Source organism: Lissotriton helveticus, chromosome 2_2 (genome assembly GCF_964261635.1).
Source record: "Lissotriton helveticus chromosome 2_2, aLisHel1.1, whole genome shotgun sequence".
Classification (NCBI taxonomy): domain Eukaryota; kingdom Metazoa; phylum Chordata; class Amphibia; order Caudata; family Salamandridae; genus Lissotriton; species Lissotriton helveticus.
In genome coordinates, this window is record NC_136060.1 from 494,704,768 (window position 1) to 494,729,183 (window position 24,416).

Below are 24,416 nucleotides of genomic sequence, written 5' to 3' on the forward strand. Positions count from 1 at the left end.
CCAGAGAGGAGTGCATCCATTCTCATCAGCTCCGCATCAACTCTTGCCATACATTCTTTCTTTGGCAAAGGCAGGTCTGGCTCATGCTTCCATCAAGGTCCACTTGGCGGCTATTTCCAGGTATAGAAGAACAAGATCTGGTCCTTCTCTGTTATCAGCAAGAGTGATAAGGCAGTTCCTGAAAAGCCTCTTTAGAGTGTTTCCGCCAGTTCGGCCTCCACCTCCGGTTTGGCATCTGAATGTGGTCCTGGCTCAACTGATGAGATCGCCATTTGAGCCGATACATAAGGCGGACTTGAAGTTCCTGTCATGGAAAGTGGCGCTTCTTCTGACACTCACCTCGGGAAGGAGAGTGGGAGAACTTCAGGCTTTAACTATCAAGGAACCTTACTTGCAGTTCAAAAATGATACCTTGATCCTCCGAATGAACCCGAAGTTCATTCCGAAGGTACCGACAGACTTTCATCTTAATGAACCGGTGGTGCTGAATTCCTTTTTTCCTCGGCCTTCAACCCAGGCTGAGAGGACACTTCATTCTCTGGACGTTCAGAGATGTTTGAAATTCTATCTTCAACGCACAGCTGGATTTCGGAAGACGCCCCAGCTGTTTGTCGCTTTTGGAGCCCCAAGGAAAGGGTTTCCTTTGTCAAAGCAGGGAATTTCCAGATGGATATCGAGTGCGATCCGTTTCTGCCACCAGGCGGCAGGCAAGCCGTTGGAAGGACAGGTGAAGGCGCACTCCACAAGATCGATCTCATCGTCTACAGCACTGTTTGCGGGAGTATCGATAAAGGATATTTGCAGAGCGGCCACCTGGAGCAGTACTCACTCATTCACGAGACACTACTGCCTTGAGGCGGCTGCAAAGGGGGATTCGGCTGTTGGTCAAGCAGTCCTGAGAAATCTCTTCCAGTAAGAGGTGAGCTTTCCTCTCTTCCCTCCTTCCTGTTTTTTCTCACATTTCGTTGATTACGCTATGGTTACTGATTGATGATTATTATGATGTGTTATATCATTGGTTGATAATAGATTTGTAACTATGAACGAAATGTTTGAGGCATGCTAACTGCTATCTACTCTGATACAAGCAATGGGAAGCTATGAAAGTTCCAATACTGGAGTAAGAAACAAGTTACTTGCCTGTAACTTTAGTTCTCCAGTATTGGTAACTTTCATAGATTCCCATGCGCCCACCCACCTCCCCTGGGAAAGCTCACTTCTGGTCTAGGTGACTCTGTGGCAAGGCAACGGCTACGAAAATCTGAGTTTCTGAGCTTTCTCAGGAACGTTCCACAGGGTGAGGCTAATCTGATTGGTTGCTAAGGTGAGTTTGGGTCTTTTTGCATAAGAACACCTATAGGCTACAAAATATAATGAGGCCTAGGCCTATTTTTTATTTATTTTTTTGTACCTACTAGGGTGTATTTACCTAGGTGTGTGTGTGTGTGTATATATATATATATATATATATATATATATATATATATATATATATATATATTACCGAGGCTCCCATTCCGATGACGGGAAATGATACAAGCAATGGGAATCTATGAAAGTTACCAATACTGGAGAACTAAAGTTACAGGTAAGTAACTTGTTTCTTCCCCTCTACAGGAAATCCTTTGTTCTACCTTTCCCTGCACACGTTAAACTCAGCAGCAGGAGGGCAGAACAGTGTCTGGGGTTGGCACACACACCCTGCAAGGCTACACAGGTAGACATGGAGGATCTTCTAAGGAGCCCCCAGTACATGGTATCATGCAATTAACACTCGAATCTGTGTAGTTGCATGATTCCAACATGTTTGATACCAAACATGACTGGATTCGGTGAAGCCATTATGTAGCTGGACATCTCAACTTGGCAAATGTCCCCCACATACCTTAAAACAGCTTACCCACACTTACAAAGCCAGATAATGGATTTTGTGGTTTGTAGCCCTGTATCTACTTGTGCAGGGGCACCGTCACACTTACAACCACGCACCCTGCCCCTGGGCTATGAGGCCTACCTGGATCCCAGTGTACTACCATCAAAACGCACTGACACCAGGCAAAAAGTGGGGATAACTATGCCAGAAAGTCCCTACTTCCCTACACCTCTGAGAAAGAACTGGGATTACTGGTAAGAAACCATTCCTTCTTACTCACCTTTTGGGATGGACAAGTCCTCTGCATGGTATTGGATGTGTACCCCTCTCCTAAGTGCCCACTTGTTCTGTTGTCAGGACCCCAAATGCTGATTTTTGTTTTTAGGTAAACCCGGATCATGCTTGTGCACCATGACATAAGGCTGTCTCATGGAGTATTGTTGGAATGGGAGGGGCACCCCAAGTGCTACCCTCACAGTTGTGGAATGTTCTTGCTTTCACCAGGAGTTAAGCAGCATGAGAGCAGTGGCGGCACTGTACGGTGTTGTGATCAGCAGGAGTAAAAGGTCCTTTTTTTAACTTGTGTCGCTGGAGTGAGGCTTACAGGCTTACTCACTTTTTAATGTTCTGCTGCTGTGTGCTTAGTTCATCCTTGACTTACATCAGTTAGATGTGATGTGCAGTGCAGGAGTGGTGACTGCACTGGTTGCATGGATGCCTGGGAAGGGTATAATACAGGGATAGAGTGGTGATGTGCAGTGCATGCATGGTGAGTGTATGTACTGGGTGTACGGGTAACTGGGAGGAGTGCACAACATAAAAGATGTAGTGATGTGCAGTGCGTACATGGTAAATGCACGCCAGTGGTTTCGTCAACCCCCCCACACACTCTTACAGCTAGGCAGATTGACACATAATTATTTATGAGCCTGTTCGGTCTGCTGACAAATGGTTTAACAAAATAAGAAAGAGAAAACCATAATGGATGTGAACCATGAAGGCCGTCACAGCAAAAGAGCCCCAAAAGGTGAAAATATGAGAGAAAGAAAGTGTGTGCTGGGACGTAGCTTGAATTGGTGCAGCAGGCTCAGTGACACTGGGGCCAATAGGCTTGAGGGCCCCACTGAACCTTGTTTATTGCTATATTTTATCATTCATATAACAACCAGGGGCCCACTTTCTCCCTTGAATTGGGGCCCGCAATAAACTTTCTACTGAGGCTGTGAGCGAAAAGGCTGGAAGGAAGAGTAAAGCAAGGAGCATATGAAAAGCAGAAAGAAACTATCAAAGAGGAAGGTACAAAAGCATGAAAAAATCAGCGGTGAAAGGATTGATGGATGAAATTAAAAACAACATTGAATGGAGTGGTGTGGCTGTGGAGTGGTGTGGCTCTCTGGTTAGAGGCGGCAGACCCGTAAGCAGAGGACAGCCCGGGACCAGGGTTCGATACCCGACGCGGCAGGGTCGTGGACCAGGGTCAGCGGGCTCGATAATTCTCGCCTCGGTGCCTACTCCAGTCAGGGACCACACTCGGCAACTCTGGGCATTAGCTTGCCTCATCTTCACAACGGCCCCCCAGACCGCCGGGGATGCTTGGTCGCACCTTAGAGATACCCATTAGGGACCATCTCTCAGGGTGAGCCAGGACGGGTTCCCCAGCGGTCGAAGCGCGGAGATACTCCTCCGGGAGTCGATTCTAGCGCTATATAAACCCACAATTAATATAAACCCACAATTAATGGCTGGGTGGAAGAAAGACTGGCTGGGTTATGAAAGGCTGGAATAATGTATGGATGGAAGTTTAAATGAGTAAATTGATAAAAGAAAAGTGAAATGATGTGTGGATGAAAAAGAAGTGATGTATAAATGGGAAAAGGAAGAATACATAGCTGGAATTGTGGGTGGAAGGATAGAAGGATGGCTGGAAGGGTAGATGGGTGGTATGGTAACGGATGGAAGCATGAAGAGATGGATGGATGAAGTAAAGACATGGAGAAATGGATGGATTGTAGGTGGGATGATGAGACCTCATTTGGAGTTAGTTGGGCTCTCTCGCTTCTCTCACCCGATGGCATTCAAAAGTGTGGATCAAAGGTGGGAGTATTGTCATTTTCTGGCTACTCCCTTGCTTATACATACGAACATCTTAGTGCATACTCCTACGTACTGTACTACCCAGATGCGGCTCTCTGTGCTGGAAAGTACTGAACAGTAATTAAAGGAAGTATCTGTGACTAGGCTATCAGACCTGTTTCTTTGTATTTGCTGAATACTCCAGCCCACTCCCTCTGGTGAGGAAGGGGACATGGATGTAGAACAGAAGGGGGTTACTAAAATGAAATGCTTCATCTTAAGCAAAGACGCAAGCATCCTCGTACCTCACACAAGAATTTCACTTATTGGTATTTCTCTTTTGATTTATACCATTTAGGACATTGATGGATTTTAATGAATATCATTTAGGACATTGATAAAACACCTGTTAACCAACTTTATCTTTTCCAATCCATTTGCTGCATGCCCTAGTTGATAAGAAAGATGTCTTAGTTCCAGCAGATTTTGAAGGTTGGAGTCATGCATTCTGCACCAGTAAGGCTTTGCAACCAATATTTATGAACAGAAGTTAATCGCTTTGCAAGAGCTCTTACATTATATCCTCTGAAGAAGTAGATGTTGTTGTCTCGTCTGTCATAGTAGGCAGTGTCGAGGGTGCTAAAAACCCCAGGAAAGCCCTCGTTGATGGGGCGGGGGTACCTGTACCCCTGTGGATCTTCAGTGTAGGCAACGTCATTCACACTGTCATATCGCCAGTGCTGGGTCCCTGGAGTGAAAACAAGGAGGTAGTCCGTCACTGAGAAGTAATGCAGAAGAGAGGAAAGGGAAGTAAAGAACAGAGTAATCATGACAATAGTGACTGATATATTCAGATTTATCAAACCTAGTAACAGCGGTAGATATACTAGAACAACATTTTCAAATATCTGGGGGGGACAATCGGGAAGGTGGTTAACAAAAAAAAAAAATAGTGGAGCGGGGAGTAAGGAATTGGTAAAAGGGAGAGTTGTGTGGGAAATTCTCAATAAAATACTCTCCAAAATGCCTTCTTTCTTACACACTGGCTTACATTTGAAAAGCATGATTGCAATGAAACCCAGTTGGTAATACCAAATGTAATACTAGTCTATGCTTCGTCTTCCAATAAAAATTGTACCTCACTTGTGTCGGTAGGCCTAGTGCCAGCAACAGGAAACAGACCAAAACACAACATGGATGCGTCACATTTTTGCACTGAAAACTGACCTTTTTTTTGTTGATATTTTGAGTGGCTGTGAATTTTGGGCCCCAGCTCAGCTGGCACATAGTGAAAACTAGCAAACTTGCAATTTATTTCAAACTAGACACCTGTGGGAATCCAGGGTAGGGTGACTTGCATGGCTTGTACCATGGTGTGTTACCCAGAATCTCTTGCAAACCTCAAACTTTGACAAAAATATATTTTCCTCACATTTCTGTGATGAAAAGTTCTGGAATCTGTGGGGAGCTACACAATTTCTTCCACCCAGCATTTCCCCCAGAGACCTGATAAAAATGGTAATTCACTTGTATGGGTAGGCCTAGTGCCCGCGACAGGAAACATACCAAAAGTCCACATGATTACATCACTATATTCCACTCAAAAAGAAGCCGTTTCCGGCGAAGTGGATAGCTGTGGATTTTGGGCCCTAGCGCATACGTCACCTAGGGAACCTAGCAAACCTGTACATTTTTGTAAACTAGACAACTGGGGGGGATCCAGAGTGGTGTGACTTGTGTGGCTCTCACCAGGTTTTGTTACTCAGAATCCCATGCAAACTCCAAACACATTTTCCTCACATTTCTGTGATGGAAAGTTCTAGAATCTGCTGGGAGCCACAAACATCCACCCACCCAGCATTCCCCCAAGTCTCCTGTTAAAAAAGGCCTAGTGCTCACGACAGGAAATTTAACATGATTACGTCAGATTTTTCCACTCAAACCTAATCTTTCTTTTGCAAAGTGGCTAGGTATGGATTTTAGGCCCTATCTCAGCAGGCATCTATGGAAACCTAGCAAAACTGTAAATTTTTTAAAGCTAGACACCAGGGGGAGTCGAAAGAGGTACCTGCATGGATCTCACCAGGGTTTTTTTCTTTTCCCAAAATCCCTTGCAGACCTCAAACTTTGACTAAAAAGCACACTTTCCTGTAATTAAAAGTTCTGGAATCGGCGATGAGCCACAAATTTCCTACCACCCGGAGTTACGGCATGTACCCCGATGAAAATGGTGAGCCAAAGACTATAACACAAAAGGTACTAAATGTGCTACATTTATAGAGAAGCAGTAAGGGTAGCTGTGGTAGGTGGCGGCCATGCTGTGGCACCACCGACGGAAACCTATCAATCATTAACATTTTTAAAAGCAAGACAACCAGGAGATTCAAGGGTGGACTGGCTTGCTTGGATCCCATTAGGTTTTCTTTACCACAATGCCCTGCAAACCTTATACTTTGCCTGAAATCATACATTTTCCTTGAATTTCTGTGACCTAAAGGTCCAGAATCAGGAGGAATCCACTAAATTCCTACCACCCAGTGTTACCCCTCTTTTAGGGATACAAATGCTGCAGTACTTGTGTGGCTGGGCCTAGTAAATGCCACATGAATTGATGAGGTACATGGGAGTCCTCTCACAAGGGCTGCTATTGAGCTTGGATTGATCCGCTCCTGTCTCGTTCCCTGGATCCAGCCACACAAAATAATCAAATGTCCTCTCTGTTGCTTGTGGCATTGGATGTTATAGGCCCAAGAAAGCAGAAAGACTGTTGAGGATTTAGGGGTGATGATGGGGCCTGATGCAAGGATGGGCCAGATCCACCCCATTATTTAAAAAAACAAAATATTTTTGTCATCCACTGGGCTTTCTTCTCCGGGGCAAATTGATGGAAACCCCCAGTGCCACCAGTCTATCCCTGGGGGAGGGGCAGAAAGATTAGGTTGTCCCTTTTGGGGTGGGGTGGGGTGTTGCGTGGGTTGGGGTGTGGCCAATGGCAGAGTGCACCAGCTACAAAGGGGAGGGTAAATTCTGAGTGAATACCTTTATCCATCTCCCAAGGGGTAGAACATCTATTGGGCCCTGGGGTGGGGAGAGTGCAGGCCCAAGAGTGCTCGTCCTTCCAAAACATGTATTAAATGCAGCCCCCTTGCTTAGTGGGTTTTCCGCCCTCATGGGAAGCAGATTGGGAGTAATTGCCTCATCCACCTCCGGGGGGGGGGTTCGGGCAGAAAAACAGAGTCCTTTTTTGGGGAGCAGGGCATTGCCATACCCTTGTTGGACAGCTCCAACCTCTGCTTTTTTGCCTTGGTATCCAATGGTCTTTCTGCCCCCAGTGAGGGCAGATTAGGGGGTAATTGTCTCCCATCCACCACTCGGGGGGGGGGGGGGAGAGGCAGACAAACATGTCTGCGCTTGCTGAGGTGGGGTACAGCCATGCCCTCTTTGGAAGCCCCCACCACTAGTTTGCCTTTTTTCTTCTTTTTTTAACAAGATTCAATCCCCGGTGTCTAATGGGCTTTCTGCACCCCCTCAACCTCCTGTTTGGGCTGCAGAACAGGGGTAATCACTCCATTTGCCCCTTGGAGGGGAGGGGAGATTTATGTGTATATACCCCACCCCTATATTTTTATTACAAAAAAGCTTTCCTTGCTGTCTAGTGGGAATTCTGCCCTCCAGGCGTGGTGGTGGGGGGTGGAGATTGGGGTGAATCACTCCATCTGCTCTCTGTGGGGGGAGGGGGGCAGAACAGGTGTAATTTTCAGTCTTTCAGCCCCCTTTCCTCCCGGGTGTAGATGTAGACAATTTGAGGGGTGCCCCGGGCTGCAGAGGACCCCTTAGCAGTGTACTCACGCCAGAGAGCTCTGGATTAAATCCGGAGGGAGGCCCCTCTGTGTACTTTGCAGGGGGGCCCTCTGAACTTTCGTTGCACTACAGGATTGAGGGTTCACAAGCCTGTGACGATGGGCCCTGCCTGTCACTGGTGTCTAGTGGGTGGATCCCTGCATGGGGATTGTTCTCCTGTGGCGATCCCTAGCAGCAACCCAATGGACAGAGGTACCATTAGAAAGGGGAGATTATCACCTTTCCACCAATATGTCTCCCATGAGAATCAGTGCTCAGAGGGAGGAAATATGCCCCAGAGCATGATTCAGTGAAAGTAAAATGAGCCAACATTTCACTTTAATAAAGGTGTGATCCCAGCGTGTCCCGCTTGCTGATAATCATAACAGCCCCCGCCGCCCCCCCAAAAAAAGCTTGGGCAGCTTGGGAAGCTCTTTCTGAGCAGCCCTAGCCTGGGGGCACAGAGGAGGGAGGAAACTCTGCAAAGCAAAAGAGCGGCCTTTCTACCTTTTTAACCCTCTCCAGCGTCGGCCTGTGGCTAACAGACACACTGGTGAGAGACTGCAGCCCATGGCCGCACCTAAGGGGTTAAATAATATATTAATCAGTGATGCGTCAACATTTATAGTATATGAAGTGCTCCATCTCTAATAGTTATAAAGAAAGTGTAGTAAATCGACACAGGAACCAAGTAAGTGGCAGCTTTCGTTATTTCAATAATGCTGGACCAGCAAAGCAGAGCAGCGGCAGCGCAGTCCAACAGGTGGCTCCAACTGCCGGTCTAAGAACACAAACCGACCAATAGAAGTTCCACCAACAATAAAGTTGTTTAACAAGCATAGATCACTACATGGGGTTTTCCCTAAATAAAACAAAGATACAAAAAATCACAAAATGGAATAATAAAATAATAATATTGAAGAAAAAGTTGAGCATGAAAATAGAATAAAGATGGCAATGCAAAAGTGTATGAACATAAACATTCCAAAGAAAGGTAGGAAGAACACTGATACGTTAAACCATCACTATAGAATAATAAATCTCTATAACAAAGAGTAACATTCTTAACTCTAACACTGCGCCTCAAAAGAGGAAGATTGTTCTTTTTTGAACTGCTTTGATCACAAATAACTTCATCCAAGTTATTCTGTTTTTTCACAGACCAAACATTTTCTTTAATCAAAGAGCACATATTCTACCACTGTCCATTTTCTAGTTTTACAGAACTACCTTTCACCTTGATCACCTTATAAGAAGGACCAAACTTAGGCAAACCCTTCTTCACATAGAATAGTTTCTTCACTCAAACATAATCGCCCACAAAAATCTCAACATTCTTCATAAGGATCCTGAATATAAGTTTGGTTTTCAAAATTTAGATTCCTCTCCTTAGGCCAACCATTTTCAATGAAAGACATCACCAAACCCAAAGATACAGCATTACGAAGAGCATGGCGCCAACGACTTTCCGAAACTGCACACAACTGTGGCAGATCTACTGCAGCAACTAAAAACTCCTCTTTCTCCAGTATTGGGGTGTCTTTCATAGATTCACATGCTTGAATATTCCCGCAATAAAAACCAACAATATATGTATATAAAAATATAATTACATACATTCTAAAACCATAAATACTTACCAAGGTTAGCCTTAACACATAGGAATACATTAGAAGACAAAAGTACATTCATAACATATCCAAGTCATTATGTTAGTCCAAACTACATCCAATCAGGCGCAAGCACCCCTCTAGAAGCTTCCCTTCAGAGGCTCAGGCCCTCAGATTTTCTACCGCACGTCGTGTGAAGGGAGTCTCACCGAGCTCTGCTCAGTTTTCTACTTCCTTGTGGATTTCTTCAGTTTTTGGGATGTCTTCAAGTAAGAAGTCTTTATTTCGTCCTTGTGTTTCTTGAGGGAAGTTGCGGCTCTTCTCAGAGGACCCTCACAAGAAGTGTATTTATTGCCTCTATCCAGAGCATGAGGTACGCAAATGTAAAATTTGCAGGACTTTCTCCACCAAGACCCTTAAGGACAGGGAGGGGCATCTACTCCTTTGGTTGCAGAGGTTGAAGGAGAAGGATGCACCTCTTTCTGATGCAGAAAGCCTTGCGTCAGTTGGGTCTAGAGCCACATCTAAACTTAGCAGTGTGCAGGATATGCCATCTCCATTCCTGAAGAAGAAGAAACTTGAACTCATGAATGTTCCTGCTGTGTCTTCTCCTCTTCCTGCTACGCCTACGCCCTCGAGATCTGACTCTCAGGCGTCTACGGCTCCTTCTACGCAGGTTTCCTTTAAAAAATGTGCAAAATCGTCGACGGTCGTTCCAACGACGAGACATGCCGTTTCTACCTCTTTGACGACAACATCTGCCAACGGATCGTCGATGACGTCCGTGTCGACGATGGTGTGTGTAAGTTTCAAATCTGTCTCGTCGATTCCAATCTCATCGTCGGCGTCGAAGAAGGGAGTCTCGTCGACATCAAAATCTTCTTCGACACCCTCTGTGAAGAGAGCCTCTTCGTCGGCGGTTGCTCCGTCGACGGCGGCTCCATCGACTGCGGCTCCATCGACTGCGGCTTAATTGCCAACGGCTTCGTCGACGACTCTGGTTTTGCCGTCGGCGGCTTCGTCGACGGTGGTTGTCCCGTCGACTGTGTTATCGTCGACGACGTCTTCTTTCGCATCAATGCCTCTGGTGCCATATTCCTCATCAAGTTCCGGGGCACCTGCTGTTGACCCTCTGCACCACCGTCGGCATGTGCCTTTGGATCAGCTTCCCATTCCACGCCAACCGCAGCCTCCATCACCTTTTTGCCACTGGTTCGGAGCAGGACTCCGGGCAGCTCGAAGCCCTTCAGAACTGATTATTAAATGTCAGGAGTATGAGGATGGTCAGGAAGAGCATTACTACCATGATGAGGAACCCTCTGCTCATGTTCCCGCAGCGCAAATACCGCTCTCCCTCATTTCTAATCTCTGATGTATGCTGGAGGATTAGAATAGGCGATTTCCACCTTCTCACCAGGGGGCTCCTCATCCTTTGGCGCCTGCAGCTACAGCGGCTCCTCCCTCTACTGCCCTGCCAGAGCCATCTGCGTCACCTGCAACACCTACAACCTCTATTCAGGTTCATGCAACTGTTTACGAGGATGATGACGTTCGCCCAGATCGGGAGGACGGCGAGGTTGAGGATGATGATGGGAACATGGCTGATTGGGACGACTATCAAATCCAGACACCGTCGCCGCCACCTTCGGGTCCAGGGCATTCCCCTCCTGTGGATATAGCAGGTTTTCACCAAGTTATGGAACAAGCGGCGCTGCGCTTCAAGCTTCCTATGATCCTGAAAGATGAGGACTGTTTTCTTTATGATTTCAAGAGTCAACCATTTAAACAGGTCCGGGCAGTGCCCATAATTGACTTCATCTGGAATGAGGGCATCAAACTGATGCAGATGCCGAATTCTATCCTGGCGCTTCTTCCTCGTTTGGAGAAGAAATATAGGGCGCCACAGGGTTCTCCAGCCTGCCTGGTAGCACAACCTAAACCTGATTCCGTGATTACCCAGGCCACACAAGGTCGATCCAGGAATCCGTCTTCTCCTATTACCGCTCCTCTCGACCGTGAGGGACATCGTCTTGATGCCATTGGACGGAAATTTTCCACTATGGCTTCTACCACTGTGAGGGCTGCTAATTCTCTGGCCATTCTGGGGCGCTATGACCGCCAAATGTGGTCAGATATGTCTTCCTTTCTCGACCTCATTCCTGAGCCCTCCAGAGCAGAGGCTCTCAAGATCCTTCAGGAGGGAGAGACAGTGTCGTCAGAGATCGACTGCTCTGTGGACACTGCATGCACTGGTTTTCGTCAGCTTGCGGGGGCAGCTATTTTGCGTTGTCAGGGCTGCCTTCGTTCCACCTCTTTTCACCAGGAAGTTCAGGCGAAAATCCTCAACATGCCTTATGACTGCGAATCACTCTTTGGCCAGCATGTAGACGATGCACTCCAGACCATAAAAAAGGACAACGAGACTGCTCGTGCCCTGGGCACTTTGCGGTTTCGCAAACAGCCTTTTCGTGGTGCACGCGGACGCTGCACCTCCTGTTCCTTTCGTGGTGCATCCAACCAGTACCGCTCTTGCGGCCAAGGCAATCCGAGGTATTCCTCCCAGACGCATCAGTCCTATCGACAGCAGTCTTCAAAATCCTACAGAGGAAAGACTTCCTACAGGGGCTCCGCTTCTAAGAAGCAATGACTTGCCTTCCCCGCCTAAAGTTGGAGGTCAAATCTCCCGCTTCTTTTCCAATTGGTCTTCAATCACTTCAGACCGTTGGGTGCTGGACATTGTATCAAAGGGCCATGCCTTGAGTTTGTCAAATTCCCTCCAAACACCCCTCCATCGGGTCCGCCTCCAGCACACCTCAAGGAGCTATCCAACAGATTCGACTCATGATTCAGAAAGGTATCATCGAAGTAGTTCCCAAGTCTCAAAAGTGGATGGGATTCTATTCCCGTTTTTCCTCGTTCTTAAGAAGTACGGAGAATGGCCTCCGATCCTCGACTTAAGAGCCTTGAACAAGTACCTGAAGTGCCAATACTTTCGCATGCTCACGCTCGTGGAAATTCTCCGCCTTCTCTCAAAGGACGATTTCATAACTACCATCGATCTCAGGACGCTTATTTCCACGTGCCGATACTTCCAAGACATCGGAAGTTCTTATGCTTCCGGGTGGGGCGCAGAGACTTTCAATTCAAGGTTCTGCCTTTCCGTCTTCGCTCCCCCCCTCGCGTCTTCACGAAAGTCCTTTCTCCGGTGGTGGCATTTTCTGCGTTTGAAGGGTGTCCAAATCTTTCCCTACCTGGACGTCTGCCTCATCAAGTCACAGTTTCGTCACCAGGCGTCTCTGGACACTCGATTCTGTCTGACTCTATTCCAATTTCTCGGTCTGTCCATTAACGCCGAAAAGTCTCAGGTCGATCCAGCTCCCTGCAGGACTTTTCTAGGCGCCACTCTGAATACTTCGCTGGCGAAGGCATTTGTGTCTCACGAGCGTCAGCTGCGGATGTTATACCTAGTGACTCTCATCCGTTCAAAAGGGTCCATTTCAGTTCGTGTATTGAAATCCTTTCTCGGGATGGCATCCTCCTGCCTCTCCCTGATCCCAAATTGCAGGCTCAAGAGTCGCCCAATTCAGGAGGAACTGGACAAGCAGTGGCGTCAGGTCGCTGGCTCCTTCAACGATCTAGTCCTGGTGACTGCCTGGATGAGGTCCGCTCTCCTATGGTGGGCTCAACCTTCCCACATAGCTGCCGGTACTTCTTTCCTAACCGTCGCTCCGGGGCTCATCCTGACTACGGATGCCTCCCTGGAAGGCTGGGGTGCACATCTTCAGGGGCTCTCCATAAAAGGCAAGTCGACCCTGTCTTAACGTTCCTGGCACATCAACAGGCTGGAACCCATGGCCATTTTCCTGGCGCTCAAGCCTTTCCATCTTCTGCTTCAGGGAGAATCAGTGCTCATCCAAACAGACAGTACCACCAGTATGCACTATGTGAACAAACAGGGCGGCACCAAGGCACTCCTTTTTCAACTGGCACAGAGCATCTGGGAATGGGCACTCCGTCACCAAATTACCCTGACAGCGGTCCACCTGCCAGGCATCTCCCACATCCTAGCGGTCTCCCTCAGCAGGTCCGCGTCCTCGATCCACGGGTGGGAGTTGCATCAGCCGACACTGGACTTCATCTTTCGGTTGTGGGGTCGCCCGAACATGGATCTGTTTGCAAGCCCTGTGAACCGGAAATGCCCGTCTTATGCAAATTGGCTTCCCCATCAAGGGTCATGCGAGAATGCCCTTTTAATGGACTGGTTCAATCCAGTCGCCTACGCTTTTCCACCGATTCCGCTGGTTCCGCGAGTGTTGTGGAAAATGCAGAGGCAGCCGTGCCACATTCTCCTGATTGCTCCCAGATGGCCTCGACAAGCATGGTTCTCGGAGCTGCTGCTTCTTTCACAGTGCAAATCCGAGAAGGAGAACCGAGTCCGGAGAGAAGAAGACGGAGGAAGCGGTTCCGGGAGGCCAACATCACTGCGCATCGCCCAGCCACACTCAGGGAGGAGGAGTGTGGCTCAGCCAGATACGTCAGCGTATGGCGGGCTGGCTGGGGAGGCGGGGAGACGCCGTGTAAATAGTGTGCATAACGTGAACTACCTTCCTCCCCTTTCTTGACCCTTCCCTCCCTCTACCTCCTTTCCCCACCGGGAACCCTTCACTTGTATTCCACCGTACCAAGTTGTATATAACACGTGCACCGGTGTCCTCACTTCCCCCAAACCTCCTGGGAGAACGTAGAGCAGACCTCATTACTAAGACCGTGCTCTTTTGTTCCACATGTGGCATTGGGAAGCGACGAGGGAAGAAGACGGGGTCACGAGGAAGACCGGACTGAGACGGACTAGCCCCCTAAGAGCCCGATCCCTAACCTCCACGTTGGATCCTGCAGCTGCTGCAAGAGAGAGACTCACACACAGAAAGAAAAAGACCTTTATAAAAATAAAACCATACTTACCACGCAGCAGCCTCCGTGCCTCTCCTTCTGAACCGCCACAACTGGTGTCAGAAGTGGGATCCGACCCTTCCATCCCGACATCAGAGATGGACCAATTAGTACAACGCCTCATTAAGGGTGAGATGTCTTCAGCCCAGGCTGACAGAGAGGCGTTCAAAGCAGCCATGACTGCTCAGATGGAGGGGCTTCAGAGAGCCATGCAAGAACCAGGAGGAGTACACCGTGTAGAGAGATCAGCACCAACGCCGCATCCATCTGGGGTGTCTCTCCAGAAATATACCACTGGTGACGATCCAGATGCCTTCTTGACAAATTTTTAGAGGGCAGCCCGCGCATGCGGATGGCCGGAAGAAAAATGGCCGTTCTTCTTGGCCCCTCTTCTCTCAGGTGAAGAGCAGGCTGCATACCAAATCGCAAACGCCACGGGGAATAACCCATATCAGCAAATAAAGACAGTAATACCCGATCACCTGGGTATGGACTCAGAATTGTACCGAATTCGATTCCGTAAAGAGAAGGGACTGCCGGCCGAAAACCCAAAAACATTGTTCTTCCGGTTGAAGAACGCGGCGGATAAGTGGATAAAGCCAGAGAGTAAGACTAAGGAAGAGATTATGGACTGCATATATCTCGAACAATTTATGGAGGCCCTACCCTTTGGGACTCAGAGATGGCTAAAACAGCATGCCGGTTAAACACCAGCCCAGGCGATTGAGATGGCCTCAACCTACTCCAGAGCTCAACCAAAAACATACCCATGGGAGAATGAAAAACCAAAAACGCAGCCGGTCCTCAAACAGGAAAAAAAGGGGAAAACCGGAACCGAACAGCCAAAACCAAAGCAATATAGAACACAGTACCTGGTGATGAGGGGGCCACAGTGTTACGACTGTGTAGAGTGGGGCCACATTGCCCGGTTGTGCCCGAGGAAGAAACAAAGCGAAGAGCCCATGGAAGTGGGCTATGCTCCGAAAGCCATCATGTATACGGCTGAAATGGGACCTTCATTTTACGTAAGAGTGATGGTAAACCATAGGTGGGTTAGGGCGTTGTTAGATTCAGGATGCCGCCGGTCGGTGATACAAAAATCATTAGTACTACCTCATCAGCTCATACCCAACTCACAAGTCTTTATTAGATGTGTCCATGGGGATGTGAAGCCCTACAATCTAGCCGAGATCAAGTTACAACCCGTAGGGAGAAGCCCTTGTGTGGTAAGAGTAGGAGCAGTCGATCTTCCTGAAGACTTACTCCTGGGGGTAGATAACCCCGACTTTATGGCCCTGTTTAGAACCAAGACTCAGGGACCCGGAGGACAAGTGACAGGTACACATAACACCCTCATAACAGCGGAACCATGGGCCTTGGATCGCAATTTCCGCTTTGCCCAGGCGAACGATGCTACCCTTTTTAATGCCCGGGAGGCTGCTCACGCTAGCCAGAACGACCCCGATACCCCATTCCCCAGGTTCATCATAGTGAACAACCTGCTATACCGGGAGGGGAAAGAAGGCGACCCCAAACAACTGCTAGTTCCCAAGGACTTCCAGGAACAGGTCCTATTCTATGCGCACACTCACCTAACAGCCGGTCATATTGGTGCGGAAAAAACCCAGCAGTACATACTTAAATGGTTTTTTTGGCCCGGCCTGTATAAAGAAGCTACGGAGTTTTGTAGGACCTGTGAAATATGTCAGAAAAGGAACCTGCAAAGACCCCCAGCTTGTCCATTGCAACCAATGCCGATAATTGGCCAACCATTTGAAAGGGTTGGCATGGACATCATCAGACCCCTGCCACGATGCTCCAAAGGAAACACATATGCGTTAGTAATCGTAGACTACGCTACTCGATTCCCCGAAGCTTTCGCTCTCAAGTCACCTACCTCAAAAAACATAGCGGAGAAGTTCTTAGAACTGTTCTCCCGAGTGGGGTTCCCCAAAGAGGTCGTAACCGACCAAGGTACCCCCTTCGTGTCCAAACTGATGAAGGAAGTCACTAAGATATTAAACATCCAACAGGTACGCACGTCTGCCTACCACCCTCAGACGGATGGACTCGTGGAGCGATACAACAAAGGAGTGTGGCTCAGCCAGGTATGTCAGCGTATGGCGGATTGGCTGGGGAGGCGGGGAGACGCCGTGTAAATAGTGTGCATAACGTGAACTACCTTCCTCCCCTTTCTTGACCCTTCCCTCCCTCTACCTCCTTTCCCCACCTGGAACCCGTCACTTGTATTCCACCGTACCGAGTTGTATATAACACGTGCACCGGTGTCCTCACTTCCCCCGATCACCCTGAGAGAACGTAGAGCAGACCTCATTACTAAGACCGTGCTCTTTTGTTCCGCATGTGGCGTTGGGAAGCGACGAAGGAAGAAGAAGACGGGGTCACGAGGAAGACCGGACTGAGACGGACTAGCCCCCTAAGAGCCCGATCCCTAACCTCCACGTTGGATCCTGCCGCTGCTGCAAGAGAGACTCACACACAGAAAGAAAAAGTCCTTTATAAAAATAAAACCATACTTACCACGCAGCAGCCTCCGTGCCTCTCCTTCTGAACCGCCACACAGCAATATCTCATTTCTGGCAGGATGGGTCTTCTCTCTCTACTCTTCTAGAGTCATTTGACAGTTTTTCAAAGGATTATTCAGATGTTCCCGCCCATTCGGCGGCGTCCTCCTACCTGGCATCTCAATGCTGTTTTGGCGCAATTGATGAAGGCGCCTTTTGAGCCCATTCACAAAGCAGATTTGAAATTTGTGACCCGGAAGGTGGCCATTCTTCTTACCCTGACCTCCTCACGTCGCGTGAGTGATATCCATGCCTTTACCATTCAGCCTCCTTTTCTTCAATTCAAATCGGACTGTGTCATACTTCGCACCAACCCGGCATTCATGCCTAAGGTGTCGACTGATTTTCACCTCAATGAACCAGTGTTCTTAAAAACTTTCTTCGCTAATTCTCAATCTCCAGCGGAGCAACGTTTGCATTTATTAGACGTTAAGAGGTGTCTTAAATTCTACATCGACAGGACAGCGCCCTTTCGTAAGTCTGATCAACTGTTTGTTGCTTACGGACACATGCGCAAGGGCCGTCCTGTTACCAAGCCAACTATTGCACGTTGAATTTCCTCAGCAATTTCATTTTGTCATCAGAAGGCCGGCAAGCCTCTTCAATCTTCAGTACGGGCTCATTCCACCAGGGCGATGTCTTCCTCTACTGCCCTGTTTGCGGGTGTGCCGATTCACCATATATGCAGAGCAGCCACGTGGTCCAGCAGGCATACTTTCACAAAGCACTACTGCCTCGAGACGATCAACGAAGCTGATTTAGCAGTGGGCCAAGCGGTGCTTCGTAATTTTTTTTAATAAGGTGAGCCTCTTTCCTTCCCTGCACCTGTATGACTAATTTCTCTGTCTGGCAGCATTATGTGATTTCTATGCATTGTATGCTTATGCACTGCTCTTTTGCCTTGCGGCTAGCTATTACTGCTCACTATTCTATTCAAGCATGTGAATCTATGAAAGACACCCAAATACTGGAGAAGAACAATTGTTACTTGCCTGTAAACGGTGGTTCTCCAGTATTGGTGTCTTTCATAGATTCACATGCGATCCACCCTCCTCCTCACAGAGGCTCGCTTATCCTCCTAGACTCTTTTTGTCACTCTTGTGCTACGAAGATCTGTGGGCCTGAGCCTCTGAGGAGAAGGTTCTAGAGGGGTGCTTGCGCCGGATTGGCTGTAGTTTGGACTAACATAATGACTTGGATATGTTATAAAAGTACTTTTGTCTTCTAATGTATTCCTATGTGTTAAGGCTAACCTTGGTACTTATAAGTATTTATGGTTTTAGAATGTATGTAATTATATTTTTATATACATATATTGTTGGTTTTTATTGCTAATTTATTTACCATGGGGCTCCCACTTTGACGACGGGGAATATTCAAGCATGTGAATCTATGAAAGACACCAATACTGGAGAACCAACGTTTACAGGTAAGTAACAATTGTTCTTATCATCTTTGCATTGACAGATTCACACTCCTTAATGGTAGAGGAACGTGAGGAAATCAGCACACCCATTTTTACCTCCAGGAATATATTCTGCACAAAAATCAAATTGGAGAAGCTTTGAAGACAAGTGTGCAATTGTGGGAGTGAAACTTCTAGAATTTTTGCCACTCAGAATAAAAACTAAAGGTTTGTGGTCAGTACGGAGATGAAATTTCCACCCCCAAATGAAATTTCTAAACTTTATTACAGCCCACCAGCACGCCAACAATTCTTTCTCGATCAAAGAAGAACTTTTTTCCGAAGTAGATAACACTCTTGATGCAAGGCCAATAGTTCTTAACACACCGTCTTTTTCTTGACTCAATCCAGCACCCACACCAAAATTGCTAACATCCACTGTGAGGGTACAAGTGAGAGAGAGATCATAATGTTTTAGGAGAACCTAACTGTTTCTTCACCCACTCAAAAACTTCCTGACATTCATTATTCCATTCAAATATGACTCCTTTCATAAGCATGTGTGACAAAGGTTGCTCGCAAAATCTTGAATAAAGCGAGAATAAAATTCACACAATCCCAAAAAAGATTTAAGACCAGATTTGTTAGATGGAGCTTTCGACTTAAGAATTTAATCAGCTAAACTGTTTTTCGGAAGAATATCATTTTAATTTACAAGATGCCCATGGTATTCAACTTCCCTGGTCCTAAAAACACATTTGTGTCTCTGTAGAACCACACCATGTTCCTGAAATCTGGACAAAACTTCAGAAAGAATAGCATCATGAGTATTTGTATTGGGAGCGAAAATCGAAACATAGTCTTGAAAAAAAGATAGACCATTAATTCCTTTTAACATATTATTCATTAATCGCTAAAAAACTGACGCCAGACCAAACGGCATACGAACATACTGATAGGTTCCAAAAGGGGACACAAATGCCGTGAGGTGCCTTGATTCGGGTGCTAACTCAACCTGATGGTAGGCTGAAGCTAAATCTAATTTTGTGAAAACCTTGGCATCTTTGAGACCCGCCAAAAGCTCAGTGATGTTGGACAATGGGTGAGAATCCACCCAGATTTCTTTAAGACAGCGAAGGTCCACACATACTCTCAATTCGCCATTTTGTTTACGAACAACGAGTGGAGATAACCAAAGTGAGGATTCAATTGGTTCAATTATTCTTTTTTCACTCAAAGAATTAAGTTCACACTCCGAATCATGTCTTACACTAAAAGGGACATTTCTCAACTTATGTTTTACAGGGATGGCACCCTCTTTTACTATAATCTTGTGTTGGAAGTCTCTAATTCTTCCAAGTCCCCCGGAGAACACACTTGGAAATTTGTTTGTCAAGTCTTCTAGATCAGGATTATCTCTCACCACTCAGACTTGCTTAGAAGAACCAGGTCTAAGTATCATTCCAAATTATCCTTGGTAGAACCATCCCAAAGTGTTCAACCCTCGTTGTGCAACATATACTTTCTTTTGTATTTTCCCACCCTTAAATTCCATAATGTCTTCAATATACCCAGAGAGATGCATTTCACGCCCTTCATAATAGACAGCATTACGATCTGGAGGAATAAGAGGTCTCGTAGGCCAAGTGTGGTCATATAAAACTTGAGTGAAATGTGAGCACCAGAATCAACTAAAGTTTCAAAATCTTGTCTCCAACTATGATCTCAACATAGGGATCAACACACATTTCAGGATCTCCTACTATTACCTCACTGTTGTACAACAGATACCATTTCACCAAGTTCTTTAGTGAGAAATTCTTCATCATCATTGTATCTCTTACTGTCCACTACACATTTAACTGTTGAAGATTGAGGAAAAGACTTGTTCTTGTTCGTTTGACACACTTCAACAAAATGTCCTATTCTATTACCGATTCTGCATGTAACAAACTTCGCTGAACGTTTACCATTTCCAAAATGTAATTTGTAACCACATCTAAAACAAATTTTACTCTGTGGAAAGAACGAACTCTGTTTTTCACCAGATCCAGAATTTTGTTTGTCACTTTCATTTTTGCAATATTTTTTTTCCTTGTCAATATCCTTCACTTTAACAACAGATACTAGTTCATTACATTTCCCATCCAATTCCTTAGCTGAAATTTGTGATGTTTCATTACTTTCTGCAACTCTTATAGTTTCTTCTAGACTAGGATTTCCCAATGACAGAAGCTTTTATTTTATGGATTCATCAGAACAGTGACAAATAAATTGGCCGCAAACCAGGGAAGTTTTCGAACTGACACTCTGATATTAGCCTCCTTAAAGCTGTAATGTAACTGTCTACATCCTCATCTGTATTCTGTGTACATAAAAAAACTTATGGCGAAGAACGACAATACTAGGTTGAACATCAAACCTACTTTGCAATCTTTTTACAGTGTCTTGATATTCATCTAAAACTTCCTGGTCAACAATAATAGGTAGAGGAAGATGTTTAAAAATGTATCTTCCTTCAAAACCCAACGAATGAAGTAGTTAAAACTTTCTACGTTCTGCTTTAAACCTATTTGCACCTATTGCACCTAAGTAGGTTTCAAACCCATCGAACCATTGCTTCCATTTGATAGGCGGATTCCCTGATGTTTCTAAAAACGGTGCTGGTGGTGTAACAGCTTGCATGGTTAAGACTTAGTGCATATAAAATGACCTAAAATTTAATACAAAATATAAGATACTAAGAAAGCAAATTTGCTTGTAAATAGTAAACAGTTCAAAATATTTTAAATTTGAGGAATAGAAAATATTACACTCTACATGTGACTTTACAAATTTGATTTTTTAGGAAATATTTCAGGTAGGATAATTAAATAAATAAACGAATAAAAAATTATTTAGTGCTGTTCCCGAAATGTTTCATTTTCTTTATGCTTATTAAAATATATATATTTTTTAATATCTCAAAGCTTCATGATGTGCATAGAAAGTAAAAACGATGTGCGCTGTCATTCAATGTTTCAACACAATGCTGCACTGTTTCCCGATATGCGCTGACTCATCAAAACATAGCGCGTTTGAACGTTACTAAGCAACTATGTGCACTGACTTTCCAGGCTTTACGATGTGCGATGTGTTTCAATGTTTCAACACAATGCTGCACTGTTTCCCGATCTGCATTGACTCTTCAAAACACAGCACGTTAGAACGTTGCTAAGCAACGCACTTGACAATCACTGAAATGGATTCCACACCTTCCATTGAAACAGAGCGCGTCTAAACGTTACCAAGCAACGCACTTAACCATCACGGCAATGGACTCTACGACTTCCTTTGAGTGCGTTCCATCTCTTTCCATTATGTGCGTTCCACACTGTTAACAAATTAATCCACGTTCTTTCTCTCAGGATGTTTCTTTCACTGCGACTCAATATTAAGTTACGTGCGTTCCACACTCGTTTGGCTACGTGAACACGCACTCGTTGGTGAAACGCAAAAGCTTCTGCGGTCCACATGTCAACTTCCATTAGACTGATGCGTTCCAGCAATGCGTTTCACCGACACACGCAGACAAACTGACCTTGCTGAAATGCACTCTGCTTCGCTATGCTCACATTTCTTTTTGAAATCGCTGCCTTTTCCTTTTTACAATCACCGACAAAACTCCCGATTTCGTCGTCATGTGGCAAAAGCTTGGTGACAGCTTTTTGATAAGAGGGTGGCAGGATGGATTACACGGGTTTGAGTTGATGGTCTAGCAGTCCCCTCGTCGCCATCAAAAGTGTAGTAAATCGACACAGGAACCAAGTAAGTGGCAGCTTTCTTTATTTCAATAATGCTGGACCATCAAAGCAGAGCAGCGGCAGCTCAGTCCAATAGGTGACTCCAACTGTCCGTCTTAGAACGCAAACTGTATTGACCAATAGAAGTGTCACCAACAATAAAGGTTCTTAAACAAGCATAGATCACTACAGAAAGGTATTTAGCATTACATAGGATACAACGGTTTTTGCCTTTGCACTGTAATAAATAAATGTAAGAATGAGCATTTATTAGTCCCATGCTCAAAAAACCCTTTAGTTAGCACTCCTAGGCTGGTATTTGACAAATATTCATTCCATCGTATGTAGATCTCAGAGCTTTTTAATCCTCGCTGTGCGTTGAAGGAATATTTGAAGTTGAAAACCAACCTGTACTTTTTAATGATGTAGTATGAACGCAGTAGTCTAACAGCAGGCTAGCAGTTCACTGACTACATCTGATTCTGATTCAAAAAGGGGGTGGTGATGGACAGAGTATCTGAGTTAATCAGAACACTCCTACCCAGTCAAGAGATCAGGGCTTGATCCATCACCGTTTTTTAGCTCACTGCACCATCCCAGTTCAGAACCCGGCCAGTGCATCATGGGAACAGGGCAGACCAAACTACCAAGCCAATTCTTTACTGGAAAGGAAACAAGCTTCCGGGGACCGGTTTCTGGCCTTTCCGTCTTCGCTCCCCCCCCTCGCGTCTTCACGAAAGTCCTTTCTCCGGTGGTGGCATTTTCTGCGTTTGAAGGGTGTCCAAATCTTTCCCTACCCGGACGACTGCCTCATCAAGTCACAGTTTCGTCACCAGGCGTCTCTGGACACTCGATTCTGTCTGACTCTATTCCAATTTCTCGGTCTGTCCATTAACGCCGAAAAGTCTCAGGTCGATCCAGCTCCCTGCAGGACTTTTCTAGGCGCCACTCTGAATACTTCTCTGGCGAAGGCATTTGTGTCTCACGAGCGTCAGCTGCGGATGTTATACCTAGTGACTCTCATCCGTTCAAAAGGGTCCATTTCAGTTCGTGTATTGAAATCCTTTCTCGGGATGGCATCCTCCTGCATCTCCCTGATCCCAAATTGCAGGCTCAAGAGTCGCCCAATTCAGGAGGAACTGGACAAGCAGTGGCGTCAGGTCGCTGGCTCCTTCAACGATCTAGTCCTGGTGACTGCCTGGATGAGGTCCGCTCTCCTATGGTGGGCTCAACCTTCCCACATAGCTGCCGGTACTTCTTTCCTAACCGTCGCTCCGGGGCTCATCCTGAAAGGATGGGGTGCACATCTTCAGGGGCTCTCCATAAAAGGCAAGTCGACCCTGTCTCAACGTTCCTGGCACATCAACAGGCTGGAACCCATGGCCATTTTCCTGGCGCTCAAGCCTTTCCATCTTCTGCTTCAGGGAGAATCAGTGCTCATCCAAACAGACAGTACCACCAGTATGCACTATGTGAACAAACAGGGCGGCACCAAGGCACTCCTTTTTCAACTGGCACAGAGCATCTGGGAATGGGCACTCCGTCACCAAATTACCCTGACAGCGGTCCACCTGCCAGGCATCTCCCACATCCTAGCGGTCTCCCTCAGCAGGTCCGCGTCCTCGATCCACGGGTGGGAGTTGCATCAGCCGACACTGGACTTCATCTTTCGGTTGTGGGGTCGCCCGAACATGGATCTGTTTGCAAGCCCTGTGAACCGGAAATGCCCGTCTTATGCAAGTTGGCTTCCCCATCAAGGGTCATGCGAGAATGCCCTTTTAATGGACTGGTTCAATCCAGTCGCCTACGCTTTTCCACCGATTCCGCTGGTTCCGCGAGTGTTGTGGAAAATGCAGAGGCAGCCGTGCCACATTCTCCTGATTGCTCCCAGATGGCCTCGACAAGCATGGTTCTCGGAGCTGCTGCTTCTTTCACAGTGCAAATCCGAGAAGGAGAACCGAGTCCGGAGAGAAGAAGACGGAGGAAGCGGTGCCGGGAGGCCAACATCACTGCGCATCGCCCAGCCACACTCAGGGAGGAGGAGTGTGGCTCAGCCAGGTACGTCAGCGTATGGCGGGCTGGCTGGGGAGGCGGGGAGACGCCGTGTAAATAGAGTGCATAACGTGAACTACCTTCCTCCCCTTTCTTGACCCTTCCCTCCCTCTACCTCCTTTCCCCACCTGGAACCCTTCACTTGTATTCCACCGTACCAAGTTGTATACGTGCACCGGTGTCCTCACTTCCCCCAAACCTCCTGGGAGAACGTAGAGCAGACCTCATTACTAAGACCGTGCTCTT

General features: G+C 46.6%; 2 protein-coding genes across 5 annotated transcripts in view; one reads left to right on the plus strand and one right to left on the minus strand.

The window, feature by feature from the left end:
- LOC144821568 (E3 ubiquitin-protein ligase TRIM39-like) overlaps nucleotides 1-24,416 on the plus strand; it is a 1,056,022-nt gene that overhangs the window by 203,679 nt on the left and 827,927 nt on the right. The gene's annotated exons all lie outside the window — the stretch shown is intronic.
- The window catches only part of LOC144821567 (matrix metalloproteinase-21-like), a 413,645-nt gene that overhangs the window by 29,763 nt on the left and 359,466 nt on the right, over nucleotides 1-24,416 (minus strand). The window contains exon 7 of the mRNA XM_078678754.1: nucleotides 4,522-4,694. Coding sequence (XP_078534880.1) covers nucleotides 4,522-4,694 — 173 coding nt within the window. The remainder of the gene's footprint in view (nucleotides 1-4,521; nucleotides 4,695-24,416) is intronic.